Raw genomic sequence first — 16,269 nt, forward strand, 5'->3', positions numbered from 1 at the left:
CCTCTAGAAGGTCCCATCAAGTTCTTCCAGCACAGACGTGTCTGCAGAGTTGAGTTTTGTTGCTTTACGAGGGCAAACACAAATAAAACAAGGATGACTACAGCAATTAAATTACACAAGCATCTTACTGTGAGGTTCTCCTCCTTTGTCTGATAATGCTCAGCCTGGCTGACCTTTAGAGAGATCTCTTCTACCACCCCCACTTCAGGACAGCCCAGTAAAAGGTGTAAGGAAGCAGAGTGGTGTTTCATTGAATAAATGCCAGCTATCTTCCTTCATGAAAACTGCAGAAAATACTGGTGGAAAAGATCTGTGAGATTCTCTGCTACCCCTGAGCCAATGCATAACTGTTTTGTGGCAATTTTTGCCTCAATCCCCTTTCAATTTAGCTTTAATGGTCTGCTGGAATAGTAGCAATGAAAGATGAAGCTGGAAGCACAAATTTCACTGTTCTGCTGCCAAAATAAAGAATTGTTCCCAGATTCCTTCCAAAGCTCTGTGAAATAACAGCTTTTTCAATCTCCTTGGGCTGAGTGTTTTCACTGAATGCTTGGAGGCCCCTCTAACCCCCCTCTGATGACAGGTGCACAGAAAACTGCATGTAGCATGCTGTTGTATCTGACTCCTGCAGGTAATAAAGGTCTCCTTGCTCTGTGCCATTGCTGAGGAGGGGCAAGGAACAGGTCACTGCTGTAAAAAAAGTGTTTCTGTTCATACACCAGCAGCAAAAGGAGGGATAAGAATATCCATCCTTTATTGCGTGGGAGGGAAACATAGTGACAAAGGATGAGGTTACTTCATCAAGAAGTTCCCCTGAAGAGCTGAAATTACAAATGTTGTCATGACATCTGAGCAACAGAGTCTGACTTAATGCACAGACCTACTACAGTGGGAGTTGCTGGTAATTGCCACTTGAAAAGCCAAGCCATTTGGACATGCAGATAAATATCTCAACCTACATCTTCACAAGAAACAGCTACTACCCCAGAAGGAGCTATGGTTGGGATTTTTTGGTGTATTTTATGGGAATCTTGCCTAGGTAATTTTGTTCCATTACAGTTTTTCATAGAACAGGCCCTTTAAGTGGATTGAATTACATGTTTGCTACTAGGATAATTGCAATTCTTAAGAAGTAGGCTGTATTGTCAAATGGTTTCTCCTAGACTTAATTTCCAAAAAAGGCATCTCCAGGGTTTTGTAAACTGTACTTTGTCATTGGGAGCTTTCATGGGAATTGTATGTGGGTTTCCTCTACGATCTTTAGATGAATAATTTTGCTGCTTTTATTTTTCCAGATAATGGTTACAAATGTCTTTATGTGCTCCACTGTCAAATTCCTGACTGTTAGCTTAAACATTAAGGATTTGCTGTAAACAAACGTGCCTGGGTAACACCTGCTTCATGTCATAGTCCAATTTCTTTTTGGAAGGGCTGCATCCAGGCTTTGGTAAAATTACAGGCACTCCAGATGTGCATTCTGCTGTCAGCTGGCCTAGTGAAATCATTGTTTATTGACAGGTTCCCAAGAGTCAGACAGTTCTCAGTCTGCCAAGAAAGACATGCTGGCTGCACTGAAGTCCAGGCAAGAAGCTTTGGAAGAGACACTGCGCCAACGCTTGGAAGAGCTAAAGAAACTGTGCCTGCGGGAAGCGGTAGGCAGTGGACACGTTATAACCTGGAACACTCGGTGTCTCAATTTGTTATAGCTCCTTGTTTGGAGGTGGGGTGGGGTCAGGACATGAGATTCCTTCCACAGTCACCTCTTACAAAACCCATTGTACAATGGCCTCAGGGTGATCCAGCTGTTTCAACCCCAGATTGCAAAGTCCAGGGCTCTTTTCTCCCAGAGAAGGGGACCCCACGTCAGCTGGGTACCCCGTTGGCTTGGGACAAGGAGGGTGCTCAGCATCCATGTCTGCTCTTTGAAATTGTGAATAAATTGCATTCAGCCAGGCTTCTTGCTAACTTTAATAAGAATATTCTGCTATTTAAATGCCATAGGAAGGCTGCTCTATGTGCTGGTCATCACTTCTGAGAGACTTTTTACTCCATTAAGAAAAGTAACCCCAAGGCTGGCACACTTTCTTCTTGGAGCAGGCCCAGCTTTACATGCTTTTCTTCTCCAAGCATGCTCTGCCATACAGCACACAAGGTCTTATGTGCTCCTTGTAGGTTGCCTTCATCCAGTCAGCTCTGGCACTGCTGGAAAGGAATGCCAGTATGGTGGCAGATCTTGCAAAGAGGAAACACTGTGGTCATCTCAGGTCAGGCAGGACAGCTCAGGAACTCATAACCTTCCCACTCACCTGCCAGCTCATTCTGGAGTACATAGGAGGCCATTTAGTGATGAATTTAATGTTTGGGGAAATCACAGCTCTGCTGCAGCTGTGTGTGGAGATTAGCAGCAGTGTACTCAGGTCATTCAGCGATCCTTCCATGTTTACCAGGCCTGTGTATCTGATTTTAATAACAAATTGTGACATGTAACACAACAGGAAGCCGGCTGCAGAGAGTGGCACAGTGATCTTCCAGTTCTTGCTTAATATTTGATGTGTATCTACCTTTTGACAAAAATGGGAGAAATGGGTCACTGATTCACATCTCATTGCACTTTGTTTCAATTAATGTATAGTTTTAATGCCAAAAAGAACAAGTTGGGGAAAATACCTCTCAACAAAGAACATCAGCAGAAATCTCTGCTGCCCCTGTTCCCATTCTTTACTCCGTGGGAACAATCCCTTCCCACCTGAGAAGTCCTGGCTGATTTCAGCAAACAACTTGTGCTGTGAGAAAGGTCACAGGATCAGATCCAATCTCTAAGTCCATTGAGCTGAGATCATCCACAGGAAAAAATCACAGCTCTTCAGGGGCTGACAGTCAGGGTCTGGAGGTTCTACTTGGCCCAGAGGAATTTACTACCCTAAGCTAACCCTGCCTGACTGCTGATGACTAATCCTTGCAGCAGCACCGGATGCAGGGGAAGATGTGCCTGTGCCACAGCTGCAGGAGCTCACAGTCCAGTGCCTTCCCTTTAACCCAGCCCTGGTTTTGGTGCAGCCTCAGGCACTTCAGAAGCAACCAGGATGCAGGCAAAAGCTCCCACTGGGGCAGGGAGCTGAGGATGAGGAGCAATAACTCCTTAATGTGCTGTGGCAAGGTTGGCCAGAGCCCATCTGTCAACACATTAATGGCTGGTAGAAAGTGCTTGTGCTTTCCACAGGTGATTTGAGAGAGGCAGTTAATGGACACTTGGAATCTGACCCCATCTTGTAGCCCTACAGCTCATCCATCAGCAGCTGGTAGTTGAAGGCTTCCTCTCTGGCTGCTCTTCGTCCTTTCTGCTTTGGCATGGGAATGGCCAAAACAGAGGAAGAAGGTGGCAAACCAGGAGATAAAAAAGAGTAAATAAGGGGGGGCATAATTAAGAAAGCATGGCCAGAACCATTCATAATGCTGGCATCAGGTTACTTTGGGCCATCACTACTCCAGTTACTTATTAATTTAGATTACACTTCATGATCGTGCCTTTGAATACTTTTTAGCTTGTGGAGGCAGCATGGTAGCCCACATTCATTTTGTTCTGCTCTGATCTTCACAGATTTTACAGAAGATTAACTCTTTACCCACTGCACTGCTTCATATCACATTAGTAGTTATAAAGAAAATATCCCTGTTGCCCTCAGGATACAGGAATCTGTGTTTCAGTGCAGTGCTAAGAGCCATATCTCAGTACAAAGAACACATTTTAAAAGAAAAACTGAAATAACCCCACAGGGCTGGAGGGGCAGTGCAGAGTGGGACTCTGAGACATTGCAGCCATGCCTCTCGCAACAGGGGTCTGTGCATGTCACCACAGAGCTCTGCTGCAAGCCCATTTTGCTGGGAGTTGCTTAAAGGGAAGATTTGAAAAGGCCAGGTCCTTGTTTCCTAGTGACCTGAAAAGAATAGAAAGAAAAAACCCCATTAGGGAGTGGAGGAGAGGCCAGGGCAGGCAGGGACTGGGCTGTGCACCCACACTCGCATTAAGGTCAGCTGCTGTTCTTTGGGATTCAGATGATTTAGGTTACTCTGCCAGCTGGATCCTCTCAACACTGATGCTAAGGAACACAAAAGCCTTTTGTCCTTCATGGGGAGATTTTTGAGTACAAGGAGTCTGGGCTGTGCTGGTAGTCAGGCTTCTGCCTTTTTCTCTAGGCAGTTCAATGCCTTCAGTTCAGATATGTGTGCCTGTATTGTGTAGCCTGGGGGAAAAAAGCCCACAGCATTAACATCAGTAGTGGTGCTGCTTCCTGTTGTCCACGTATTCTGAAATTCTGTGAGGTTTGCTTTAGATTTTGAACATATCTTTGCAAATAACCCCATCAGTCTGACAGAGTATCAGCTAATAATTGCTCCAAAGCTGCCCATGACATCATTGGGGTTTGGAAAGCATTCTAATACATGAAGTGTTATCAGACAGGTAATGAGGTACCAGGCACTGCTTTTAGTGACCATTTCCATTGCATTCCTCTCAGACACATCATGAATCAGGTGGGAATGTTTTTCTGTGCAGGTCATAACCTGCATGGCTGTTACCATTGCAGCTTTCTGACTCAGCAGACCTGCATCCTGCAGGGAGGCTCTCGGGTCTGCTCACCCCTCTCAGAAGCCGCTCAGCAGATAGGAGCTCTTGCTTCCTGCTCACCCTGCAGCAGAGATGAAAGCTTGTGTGCTGCAAGCCTGCTCAGCCTCAGACCCCGACGCCCTAGGGATGGGCACCACTTACAGACCTGCCCAGGGCAGGCCACAAAGATCTGTATTCATGCACAGGTTAGAGAAGAGGTCCCCACCCTCAGTGCTAGGTTCTGAGTTTGCAGGGCTGGGTGCTCTCCTGTGTGTTTATCAGCTGGCTGAACTGGATATGTTGTTAATGAATACATGTCATTTTAGGGTCACACAGGAGTGGTGGTGTGTTTTGCTGTGCTGCAGGATTTCCCAGAGCACTAACAGCATTTTCTGCTTACAGGAGCTCACAGGAAAGCTGCCACGAGAATACCCCCTGGATCCTGGGGAGGAGCCGCCTATTGTAAGGAGAAGAATAGGAACTGCCTTTAAACTGGATGAGCAGAAAATCCTGCCTAAGGGAGAGGTGAGGCTGTGCCCTTCCCTTCCAGACCAGTGTCCCCACCTTAGGTCTTGAAGATGTCCACTGAGCATCACACAGGAGCCATCAGTCCCATGGTCATTTTTGTTTTAAATTACCGTAATTGGTCACAGTAATTTGGGATTTTTTATATCCAGCAGAATGGGGAAGCAGTGGGAGAGTTAGGGACTTTACTTCATGCTCAGAGTAAAGGTGAAATGATTAATGTTCAGCTCTTGCTTTTCTAGAGGTAAGAGAAATAGCCTGAGTGACCAACTGGACCATGGCAGTGCAAGTACTCTGGTGACAAAGTGCAGCAATTTGTGTGAGCAGGGAGCATATCAGGAGCCCCCTAAAGCCATCTGAGACCTGCTTCTGCCTGTCTTGTTTTTGCAAACAGCCACTTGCTTTCCACTCCAGTAGCAATCCAAATTCAGGCCCCCTCTAACCAGGGAGAAAAGCATCACCATTATCCATCTCAGCCCTGCCACAGCGAGATAAAAGCATTTTGCTCCCAAGTCCTTAAACAAAAGAGCCTTCATCCCTACCTATGGGGAGCTGGAGTTACATTTTTCTAAGTTTGCCAGGGAGTGTTTGTTCCCTTCCTTGCTCCCACAATGTGCTGGGTCAGTGCCCTGAACCGTGGCTGTGAAAACAGGCCTGCAGCAGCTGTAAGGCAGGACCGGATTCACAGAACAACTATTGTCTGTGGAGGCACATTTGTCTCAAGACACTTGTGTATATTTCAGTCTTGAGTTTCCTTTTTATTTTTGTAGGAGGAGAGACTGAAGCTGGTGTGACTGTGTGGTTTGAGGCTCAGTTCAGCCAGGGAATTAACTGTTTGTCGTTTTGCTGGCATTTTCCTTCTGCTGAAAAAATAAACAGCTGGAGCTCTTTAGTTGTGTTCTCAATGGAGCCTGGGAGAGGAATTCCACCACAGTCAAATATTCATGAACTAGCACATTTAATTAAGCTTTTCAAAGGGAAGCATGTCTTAGCTGAATTACTCCTAAAACCCCTGCAGTCTGTTGGCTGCTCAGTTATAACCTGATCTCCAGCTTCCCCAGCTCCTATTGCTACAGGGCAGCTTTTGGGGCCGGTGGGTGAGGAATCTCCTTACTCGAGTGGCAGGATTAGGTGTGGAGAGCAGGAAGGTAAAGCAGCTCCTCCCCAGTGCAGGCACTCTGCCTTTTAGCACCAGCAATCCAAACACGCTGACTCAGCTTTTCTCTACCTCTCTCTTCGTCTGTCAAATTTTAAGGCTGTGTTGAAAACTATAAATTTCTGTTCTTGAAGAATGATGTTGAGCTGTGTTTGGCTGCCAGTTTGAAAGCATTTAGGGAAGCTAGCAATGGTTTTCATGCACTTTTCAACAAGTGCAAACACTGGAAAATCAATTTTTAAAAAAGGTGAAATATTCCCTCAACCACGCAAATTCAGGACTGAAATTACTAGCTGTGACAAGGACCTGAAGCAAGGCACTTCCATCTGAAGGCAGATGATAGCTCTTATTTCCTAGGGTTTTATTTATAGGGACCTCACTGGAAGAAAATAGACAATTATGGACAGGAGGAAAATTAATATATTTTCCTAGGATATACTGAATTATTTAGAGCTGAATCTGTGAAGGCCTGAAATGACAGCCCTCACATCAGGCTCACCATACCTTTAGCAAGACCTTTGTCAAGACTTGCAGGGAAGGGTCCTGGTTTTTTTCTTGGTAATCACCTTTACCTGGTCTGTAATTCCTGACTCTGGGAAGGCTTTTACCATAAGATAATGAATCAGATTCCAGGTCTTAAAACCCCGTCATGTCAAGTTCACTTTTAATAAGTGTGGCACTAACAGAGTTTATAAAGTCTTCAAAGCAAAGGGGGATCTGTTGAAAAGACAGAAGGTGGGTTCATTCTTCAGTGAAGTGAGAGAAATTATAATTATAGTTTTAAGGCAATGCTGACTCACCACTGATAGCAAAAGTTATTTTTTTAAGCCAGAAGCCCAGAATAAAAACTTCAGACAGTGCCTTCAGACTGATTAAATCCCACGGCATCAGCTCTTACACTGCTGCTGAACAAAGAGAGGATTTGAACTTGCATAATGGGGATCTCCAGGAATATATTACTTTCTCACCATTCACTAAAAGTAGAAAAACTTGTCTTTTTTTTTTAATTTGCAGTGTACTGGGTTCCTCTTTCTAGCAGACTAATACCATTGAGCTGGGGGAGGCAGCCAGATCCATTGCAGATTAGCAAGGCCTTTTGAAGCTCACAGCCTGGGGTCCTGGTGCAGACTGGGAAGCTCTATATCAGCTTATTCTTTGGCATAAGTTGTCCTAAGTCCCTTGACTTTGGAGGATAACCAAAAATGGATAGGTAGCTTTCAGGGTACACCTGATTGCATTTGAAAACCCAGCTGAGGCCCTGCAAGGGCTAACTCTGAGGGCACTGGTTCTTTCTGGCATACAGAGAGCTTGCTGTTGCACAGTGCAGGCTGTGAGATCACCCTCCTGGCTGGTAACTGGAGGAGACAATTTTCTGGTGCCATCAGTTGCAGCAGCCCATAATTACTTCGGCTCATATTCACCCCTGGATTTTGACAGCCATACTCTGGGGAGGACTTCACCCATCTTTGCCCTGTTTTACCCCAGAGTGTTTGGTGGGTGCCAAGCAAACCTAACCTGTCAAGGAGGTTAAAGCTGTGGCTTTGGATCAATACATAGCAGTGAAATCAAATGGGGCTTAAATGTGGAGGTAGAAAACAGGGAGAAGGAGCAGGTGGGAGGCAGGTGTAACCCAGAGATGGGTGTAAAAGGATGAATGTGTAGTAGAGCACCATTGAATTTGGCCATATTGAACTGCATGAAAAGTCAAATGGCACATCAGGGTTAGGGCTGGGGCACACATGTCCTCCTTGTGTGGGTCATCCCTTCCACCAGCTATGCTTCCAGGCACTTTTGAGAACAGGTGAAGGCAAGATGGGTATGCTCAGAGAGGCCCTGAGGGCAGCAGCATGACTGTGGATGCTTTGCTGATGGAGAGTCTTTGTTGGAGGCCACTGGTCAGGTTCTGGAGATCTTCCACATAGGTGACTCAGTGAGTTTGGTGGTAACCAGAATCCACTCACCTTTCACCAGGAGGCAGAGCTGGAGCGCCTGGAGAGGGAATTTGCCATTCAGTCCCAGATCACGGAGGCTGCGCGGCGCCTGGCCAGCGACCCGAATGTCAGCAAAAAGCTGAAGAAGCAGAGGAAGACATCCTACCTGAATGCCCTGAAGAAACTGCAGGAGATCGAGAATGCCATCAATGAGTATCGCATCAAATCTGGGAAGAAGCCAACCCAGAGAGCCTCCCTGATCATAGATGGTAAGTGGGACTTGGTGCCCACAGCGTCACGGAGGCTCTGTGGAGGGCAGGGAGCAAAATTCTTACCAAATTTCCCCTTCCTCCTCTTCCCTGTCCTGCCTGGAGGACGCCAGGGGTGCTGTCAGAGGGTGCTGTGTGTTAGGGATGTGCTGGGTCACAGCAGCAAAGCTGTTGTGCCGTGTTGTGCCGTGGATCATCGGGGTGTCAGCAGAGCAGGCTGTGAATCCTTTGCTCACCTATGAAATTGCTCTGTTGGCATCTCCTCCAGAGCGGTGCACTACAAATGTAATTAATGTTAGCAGATAGGGGTGAGCGCTCTAGCTCAAAGGCATCTGTAAAATCAAAGTGGGAGCAGTCTTATTGCTGTGTTAAAATATTTATTTTCTTTTTATTTTCTTTTTTTTTTTTTGACAATGTAATTCTCAGGGCACTTTATAGTTTACTGGGTTGTTGATTGGTTTTTCATTAAATCCATAACTTTCTGCAGTGGTTCTTTCTCCCTTGTGGATTTTCCCCTTTCCCTTTGACTTGCAGAGCTTTTCTCTGTGCCTTTGTGGCAGGAACTGAGATTAGAGCTCCTGTATTTGTGACCTGGGTACCAAATTGCACCTCAGTCAGAGATAACAGACAGCCATGAGGATGCAGGTTGGGGGAGGCAGCTCAAATGTCTTCATGCCAAGGACCTGAGAGCTTTTCCTGCTGCTGCAGAGGATGCTCTGAAAACATTTCCTTGAATTCCACAGAACTTAGTGTGAGCCTTTAGTTAGCAGCAGGATGATCATTTGAAGAAGATGGATCAAACCCAGAGTCCTTAAGGGCCAAGATGTAAATCTCACTAATGGCACTGTGCCAGTTTGCATCTTCTGGGGATCTCAGCTCTCTGTTGTGACTCAGTCTTAATCCCCAATTATTGAAGAGTTAGCAGCTCCTTGAAAGGCAGCCTGCTATTGAAAGACCTGACCTGCAGCTCTGCCCTACCAGACTGAGTGGGTTGAGTCAACCATTCATAGGAATTTTGCCTCTTGCTCTGAGGGGAGGAAGGCGTGGATCACTGCTTAAGGCTAAGACTCAGTGGACAAAGATCATGGTGCAGTTCAGCACTCAGTCACTGCAAATCTAGGAACCATCTGACCTTTTTTGTATTTTCTTCTCTTCAGAAGGAAACATTGCCAGTGAAGACAGCTCCCTCTCAGATGCCCTTGTTCTTGAGGATGGTATGTTGGCTGCTATATATTCTATAGAATGGGAAGGGATGTGTGAACTCCTGATTGACACTCAAAATGGAATTACTGTTCTGTGTAATAGTCCACTGATAGGTCCCATAAGCAAAAAAAGTTGATTTCCCCTGACTCTTATCTTGTAGTCAGACATCAGGCCTGGAGCAGTGAGTATTGCTGTGGTTACTGCTCTGAATTATTTCAAAAGACAGTCCTAGAATTGCCCTTTATTTTCCCGTAAGTTTCAGTTGTTTTAATGCATCACACACTCTTGCTGGCCATTCTCTACTAAAATAAGAATGTCAGCCAGTGCCCTTCTGAAAGTCAGGTCTACAGGATGGCTCTGAGCACAGCCAGGGGAAGCAGGAGAAGGAAGCAGGCTCTGGAGGTGGGATGGCATCTCTCAGGGCTGTGCTGCCATTGGAGGTGTCACACAGCCATCACCTCTCTCCCTTCTCTTCACAGAGGACTCTCAGGTCACCAGCACAATCTCCCCTCTGCAGTCCCCACACAAAGGCCTCCCGCCGCGGCCGCCGCTGCACAACCGGCCGCCCCCGCCGCAGTCGCTGGAAGGCCTCCGCCAGATGCATTTCCACCGCAACGACTACGACAAGTCCCCCATCAAACCCAAGATGTGGAGCGAGTCATCCCTGGATGAGCCCTATGAGAAGGTCAAGAAGCGCTCCTCGCACAGCCATTCCAGGTGAGCCAGCTCGCTTGAAGCTCCAGCACAGAGATATTCCTTGCTTTCAGGAGGGACAGGTGGGAGGCCTTTCAACATTTACAAAGTTGTCCCTTACTAAAAGGAGACTTTTGGCCAATAGGCAGGTCATAAAAACAGGCTACAGCCACATGATTGCTGTTTGGTATCTCAGTGTTATTTTACAAAACATTTAGAAGGGTAGGATGGTGGATCATCTGAGGGCTTTGACAGGACTTGGCCTTGACCTCTGGTACTGTAGAATCACAAGCGCTGGGACACAAGCTCAGAACAGCATCTGACCCAACTCCCACTCACCCCTGCAAGATCCCAGGCACGTGCCTGAGATCTGGAAGGATGCGTGGGAGCCACTTTCCCAAATTCCTGTGGGAGAGCTGAAGCAGGGTGTTTCCTCTGCAGCAGTCACAAGCGGTTCCCCAGCACCGGGAGCTGTGCCGAGGCGGGAGGCAGCAGCTCACTGCAGAACAGCCCCATCCGGAGCCTTCCCCACTGGAATTCCCAGTCCAGCATGCCGTCGACGCCGGATCTACGGGTACGCAGTCCGCACTACGTCCACTCCACGCGGTAAGTCTTCCTGGCTCCAGCTTCACCTTGCTTACCCTGAAATAAATTTGCCTTGCTTTATCCTTCCCTCAGGGTATGAATTAATTCCCAGTTCAGGAAAGGACACAAACCAGTCCTGTTCATGTAAGAGGCTCATGTGCTCATGCCAGTAGAAAATCTCTCCTGAACTGACATCCTGAAATCCCTTCAGATAAACACGATTCTGCCCCTCATCCCTCCCCTGAAGTGATCAAGCTTTTTTTCTGCTAGGACCTTTCATCTCAGACTGTTTATAGTCTCTACAAGGCACTTTTAAAATGCACGTGTTGCTACTGCTAAGTTCTGCAGTAAATTCCTCCATGGATCCAGCTGGAGAGAACATGTTGCTTCCCATCTGATACAAAATGTTGAATAGTGTTAATTTTCCCTCATGGATAAAATGTTTGCATGTGTGGGATGTTAGGTAGAGATCAAGAGCCAGTAGAAAGCAATCCAGACAGGGACCCAGGTGGCAGTGGAATTTAGCCCAGGGTTGACAGAGGAAAGAGCTGAAGTGTGTAAGGGAGGTGATTTGATGTGTGGCCAAACTTAACTGTGATTTTCAGCAGGATTTTTACAAACTGTTCAGCTTCGTTGCTCTTTTGCTTTTGTGACAAGTGCCATGGACACTGCAGAGAGCAGAACTGATCCAAAGCTGTGTTCTGGCATGTGTCCTGCCCTAAGGGCAAGTGCTACCATCATTTAGCTCAGAATAAATCAAGAGTTATGCCAACAAATCAGCCTTGGGCAGAGACAATACAAGGCATTAAAGCTCTGGGTTAAATTTGTTACAAACTTTTGGCCAAGGGTACCTTTCAGTGGTGCAATGTCTGTTAACACTGGAGCCAAGCTGTATGAGAAATGAGCCTGGCACAAGGCTTGAAAAGTGGCCTTAACTGAGTAGGGGACATTTGGGTGTTTGAAACAACCATTGCTCAGTCTGTAGCTCATTCATGAGCTGCATGCCCTGGCCTTAGCCATCCATCATGTAGATGTTTTCTGCTCCCTGAATGGATGGGTGGAGCTATTCAAACAGCTGGGGTGAATAGAGACCTCCCAGACTTGGCCATGAATCAAAACTTTTAAACTGTGATTTGGGGTGGTTGCCTGAAGGGCTGTCCCCCAGTGAGAGCCCCGCATGTGCTACCCATGGCTGGGCCCCAGCAGCACCAAGCTGCTTGACAAGGGGTGAATTTTTCAATGACCAGTGGAGAAATCACAACGTTCAGGGCTAAGTATGGGCAGTCTGTTTGTCTGTCTGTCTCTCATCTGATGGATTGTACTCATGCAGTACTTTCATGAGCCACTTGCAAGGGAATCTCACCACCTTTGTGAGGTGCCAAGGCTTGAGGTTCCCAAGCTTTACCCTTCAGACTGGGCTTTTCCCAGAGTGGCATGCCACAGAGGAACTGGATTGGGCAGGGGTTTATGTCCCTCATGGTGCTGCAGACTGAATGTCACCACCAAGGAACTGGAGAGGAACAGGAACAGGACCTAATCAGCTCAAGCCCTGCAGCAGGGAAGCAGATTGCATGCAGGCAGCAGCCCCAAGAAGTGCTGGAAGGGTTCAGGTTTTCCAATGCCCTTGGAGTCCTTTGGTGGCTGTGTGTACAGACAGGGATGGGGAATGATTCAACCTGTTGACTTACAGCCTGCTTTTTTTCCTGGTACCTGCAGGTCAGTAGATATCAGCCCAACCAGACTGCACAGCTTAGCTCAGCACTTTAGACACCGGAGCTCCAGTTTGGAGTCACAAGGAAAGCTCCTCGGCTCAGAAAATGAGACAGGGAGCCCTGATTTCTACACCCCAAGGACTCGTAGCAGTAATGGCTCTGACCCCATGGACGACTGCTCTTCCTGCACCAGCCATTCCAGCTCGGAGCACTACTACCCTGCTCAGATGAATCCCAACTACTCCACCCTGGCAGAGGATTCCCCGTCAAAAGCCAGAGAACGGCAGAGGCAAAGGCACAAATCAGCAGGCAACCTGGTCTCTTCTAATTCAGGGAGTATGCCCAACCTGGCTGCGAGGAATGGGACGGGACACCACCGTGTCTACCTGCACAGCCAGAGCCAACCCTCCTCCCAGTACAGGATCAAAGAATATCCCCTGTACATCGAGGGCAGCTCCACACCCGTGGTGGTGCGGAGCCTGGAGAACGACCAGGAGGGACACTACAGCGTGAAAGCACAATTCAAAACCTCCAACTCCTACACAGCGGGGGGAATGTTTAAGGAGAACTGGCACGGGGATGAAGTGGACTCGGTCAGGCTCACCCCATCCCGCTCCCAGATCATAAGGACTCCATCTCTGGGCAGGGAGGGCCATGAGAAGGGCTCGGGTAGGACTGCGGTGTCGGACGAGCTGCGGCTCTGGTACCAGCGGTCCACGGCCTCCCACAAGGAGCACAGCCGCCTCTCGCACACGAGCTCCACCTCCTCGGACAGCAGCTCCCAGTACAGCACATCTTCTCAAAGCACCTTTGTGGCACACAGCCGGGTCACGAGAATGCCTCAGATGTGTAAAGCAACATCAGGTGAGAACCAGGCCCGGGCAGAGGGGCGGGAGGGATGGGAGCCTCATTGAGTCCGGATCTATGCCAGGTGTTACACCCCAGCTGGAGAGCAGTGCCAGAACACAGCACGTTATCTGCCCTGCACACACTGCTCACCAAGCCTGAAGGCGTAACACTGCAGGACAAGCCTTGTCCAAGAGATTCATCAGTGGGAATGTTTGGAAACATTCATGGAAATCATCACTTCTCAATGATGAGAAAAGACAGAGAGGGACCAAAGCCCGCTTATTGCCAGGTCTTTCCTCAGAGTGCAGTTGGGTTTTGGGTGATGGCACTAGAGGCTGAAGGTGACAAAGCTATGGGAGCGTCACTATTCATAATCACAGCAAAGGGAGCAATGAGGCAAGCAGGGGTTCAGCACAGACTAGGAAAATATACGTACTCAATGAAACACTAAAAGTATGAAAAAGGTTAAGTGGGGCATCCCAGCCCCTTCACCCCCCACAAAAATGTTTGAGCTATGACATCTATGTGCACTGCTGAGACTTGATTTTCCCATGCAGCTCCAATAACTCTGTTGATAATACCCTGAAATTCAGAGTGCTGAAGTTTGTGCAGTATTTTGCCTCTGTGTTATGTGCAGAGCATTGCTGTTAATGTTAAACGTATCTGTTATGTATACCTCTGTGCTGTTAATATTAAATGGCAAGAAAATAGTCCAATTCATTACACTGAGAAGGAAGGCTACAATGTGTGTGAAACAGTCCAAGGTTAAATATCTACTAGACATCAGTCACTCCTTGTCCAGCCCGTGTGGACAGATCAAGGACTTGCTAAAATCCTGAGCCATACACCTCAGCCTCAGCATAGGAGACACCATTGCTCCAGCTGCACTTGCCACTGCCTCCCAGGCAGACCAGTGCATTGTCCACCCATGCTGGCTGCTGGCCTTCTGCCAACCCAGCATGGTGTCCAGTCCATGGTGACCACCACACTGGCACTAGGGGGGCCCTGCACTCACTGCCAGCTCCAGTGTGGAGTCAGAGACTCCTCGTGGGCCACCAACAGCTGCCAAAGATGGGGCTGATTTGATGTGTGATGCCAACACTCATAGGAATACCAGGGGTGGACCAAGACACAACTGAGTAGCTGCTAGAACCATCCTGTGTCTCCCTATGAAAATCTGTCTTCCTCCCTTTGGTTGATTGGCATTTCTCTTCCATGCAGCAAAAAAAAAAAAATGGTTGAACACTGGAAAGTTTTTGGTTAGCCTTGGAAACGGTACCAGTTCAGGAAAATGGTGGGGTTGGGGTGAGAGCACAAAAAGATCACTGTTGGTCAGTCCATTCCCTAACTCAGCTGAGGCTTTAAACCTAAATGTGATACCTGTGCAGCACAAGTATGTTCAGTAATCACAGCATGGCCTGACCAGTTGGCAGCATAAATTAGTTTCGTGTTCAGAGTCTGTTCCCAATCACAGCTATGGAAGGATACTTACCTCAGGAGCTGTCAGCTCCAGAAGGAGATTAAAATTTGTTTTTCCCTTTCGGTGTCATTTGGCAGCAGCTAAAGAATTTAACAGCAGGGAGAGGGGTGCCAGGTAGAAGCCTCCATAATTTCAGCTGATCAGTCCTAGCTGATAGGTCAGTTGGGCCTTCAAAGAGGATCAGAGTTCTAGGCATGTATTAAATTCAGAGGGTAAACACTGTATAGACTTGAGAAGGAGGAAAGCTTAGTGAGGTGGTTTTATTTGCTGGACCCTCACCAGGGAAATTGCCCCAAGAGCCACTGCCTGTTTATAGTCCAGCTTGCTTCTGTCTTTGTTCAAGTACACTGAGCCTTCCTTTGGTCCCTAATAGGACTGTCAACAAAGGCAGGCATTTTGTACAAATCCACAGTGAAAGGAAAGTGTAGCTTTTGTAATCTTCAGAGCAGTGTACTTGTCCAGGCTCTCACCACTGCCAGCCCTGGCTCCTAGGGACACAGAGCATCTCCCACCACCCCTGGAAACAGGAGGCTGAGCCTGGCAGGCTGAGCTCCTCCAGTTCAGGACCCTTGGAGTCCAGGCAGCAGCAACCAAGTCTGTGCTGGGAGAAGTGTGATGTGTCCCAGGTAGGATCAAGAGAGTCTGGGTGGCTGTATTCAGCTGGAGACTGAGTGTTCCTGCAGAGCTGAGGCCAGATCCAGCCCATGACGTGCAGCAGTGTCAGCAGAGGCTGTGCTCTTGTGCCATGTTCGGGCACAGTCACCCAGGAATGGGGCGAGGTCTGTCCCAGGTTGTGTTTACTCACAGCCAGACATGTTTCTGCTGGTCTGACCAGCTGATGCTTCTGAACCACTCTGACCTTTGTGTTCTCACCTCACCAGTCGTTTTTCTCCACCCTTGGTTGTTTTCCAGCTGCCTTACCTCACAGCCAGAGGAGTTCCACGCCATCGAGCGAGCTCGCAGCCACGCCGCCAGGCAGCCCCCACCACATTCTCACGTGGCAGACTGGGTGAGTGTCTGTGGGGTCAGGCTAGAGAATCCACCTCACTCAGTGCCAGTGAGAAAAAGCTCCTCACACACAGGCACAGCTATGGGGAATGTTTCCTGTGTGCTCCATAGCCTACATCCACATGGAGCATTTCCAGTCTCCCACCTGTGCTCTTGTGGTGATGGAGCTCTGGTTTAGACTGAGCAAGACATGCCTGAGTCATCCACACCCAGCACTGCTCCAAGCAGTGTCAGATCCACAAGGAAAGGAGCCCT

The 16,269-nt window shown here is 48.0% G+C and overlaps 1 protein-coding gene across 5 annotated transcripts in view; it reads left to right on the forward strand.

Annotated features, from left to right (window-relative positions):
* FRMD4A (FERM domain containing 4A) overlaps window positions 1-16,269 on the forward strand; it is a 77,591-nt gene that overhangs the window by 54,279 nt on the left and 7,043 nt on the right. For all 5 annotated transcript variants that reach the window (XM_053977837.1, XM_053977838.1, XM_053977840.1 and 2 more), the window contains 8 exons: window positions 1,519-1,652; window positions 5,006-5,128; window positions 8,256-8,484; window positions 9,642-9,698; window positions 10,167-10,404; window positions 10,822-10,986; window positions 12,682-13,541; window positions 15,919-16,015. In XM_053977837.1, coding sequence (XP_053833812.1) covers window positions 1,519-1,652; window positions 5,006-5,128; window positions 8,256-8,484; window positions 9,642-9,698; window positions 10,167-10,404; window positions 10,822-10,986; window positions 12,682-13,541; window positions 15,919-16,015 — 1,903 coding nt within the window. The remainder of the gene's footprint in view (window positions 1-1,518; window positions 1,653-5,005; window positions 5,129-8,255; window positions 8,485-9,641; window positions 9,699-10,166; window positions 10,405-10,821; window positions 10,987-12,681; window positions 13,542-15,918; window positions 16,016-16,269) is intronic.

This window comes from Vidua macroura, chromosome 5 (assembly GCF_024509145.1).
Source record: "Vidua macroura isolate BioBank_ID:100142 chromosome 5, ASM2450914v1, whole genome shotgun sequence".
Lineage (NCBI taxonomy): Eukaryota > Metazoa > Chordata > Aves > Passeriformes > Viduidae > Vidua > Vidua macroura.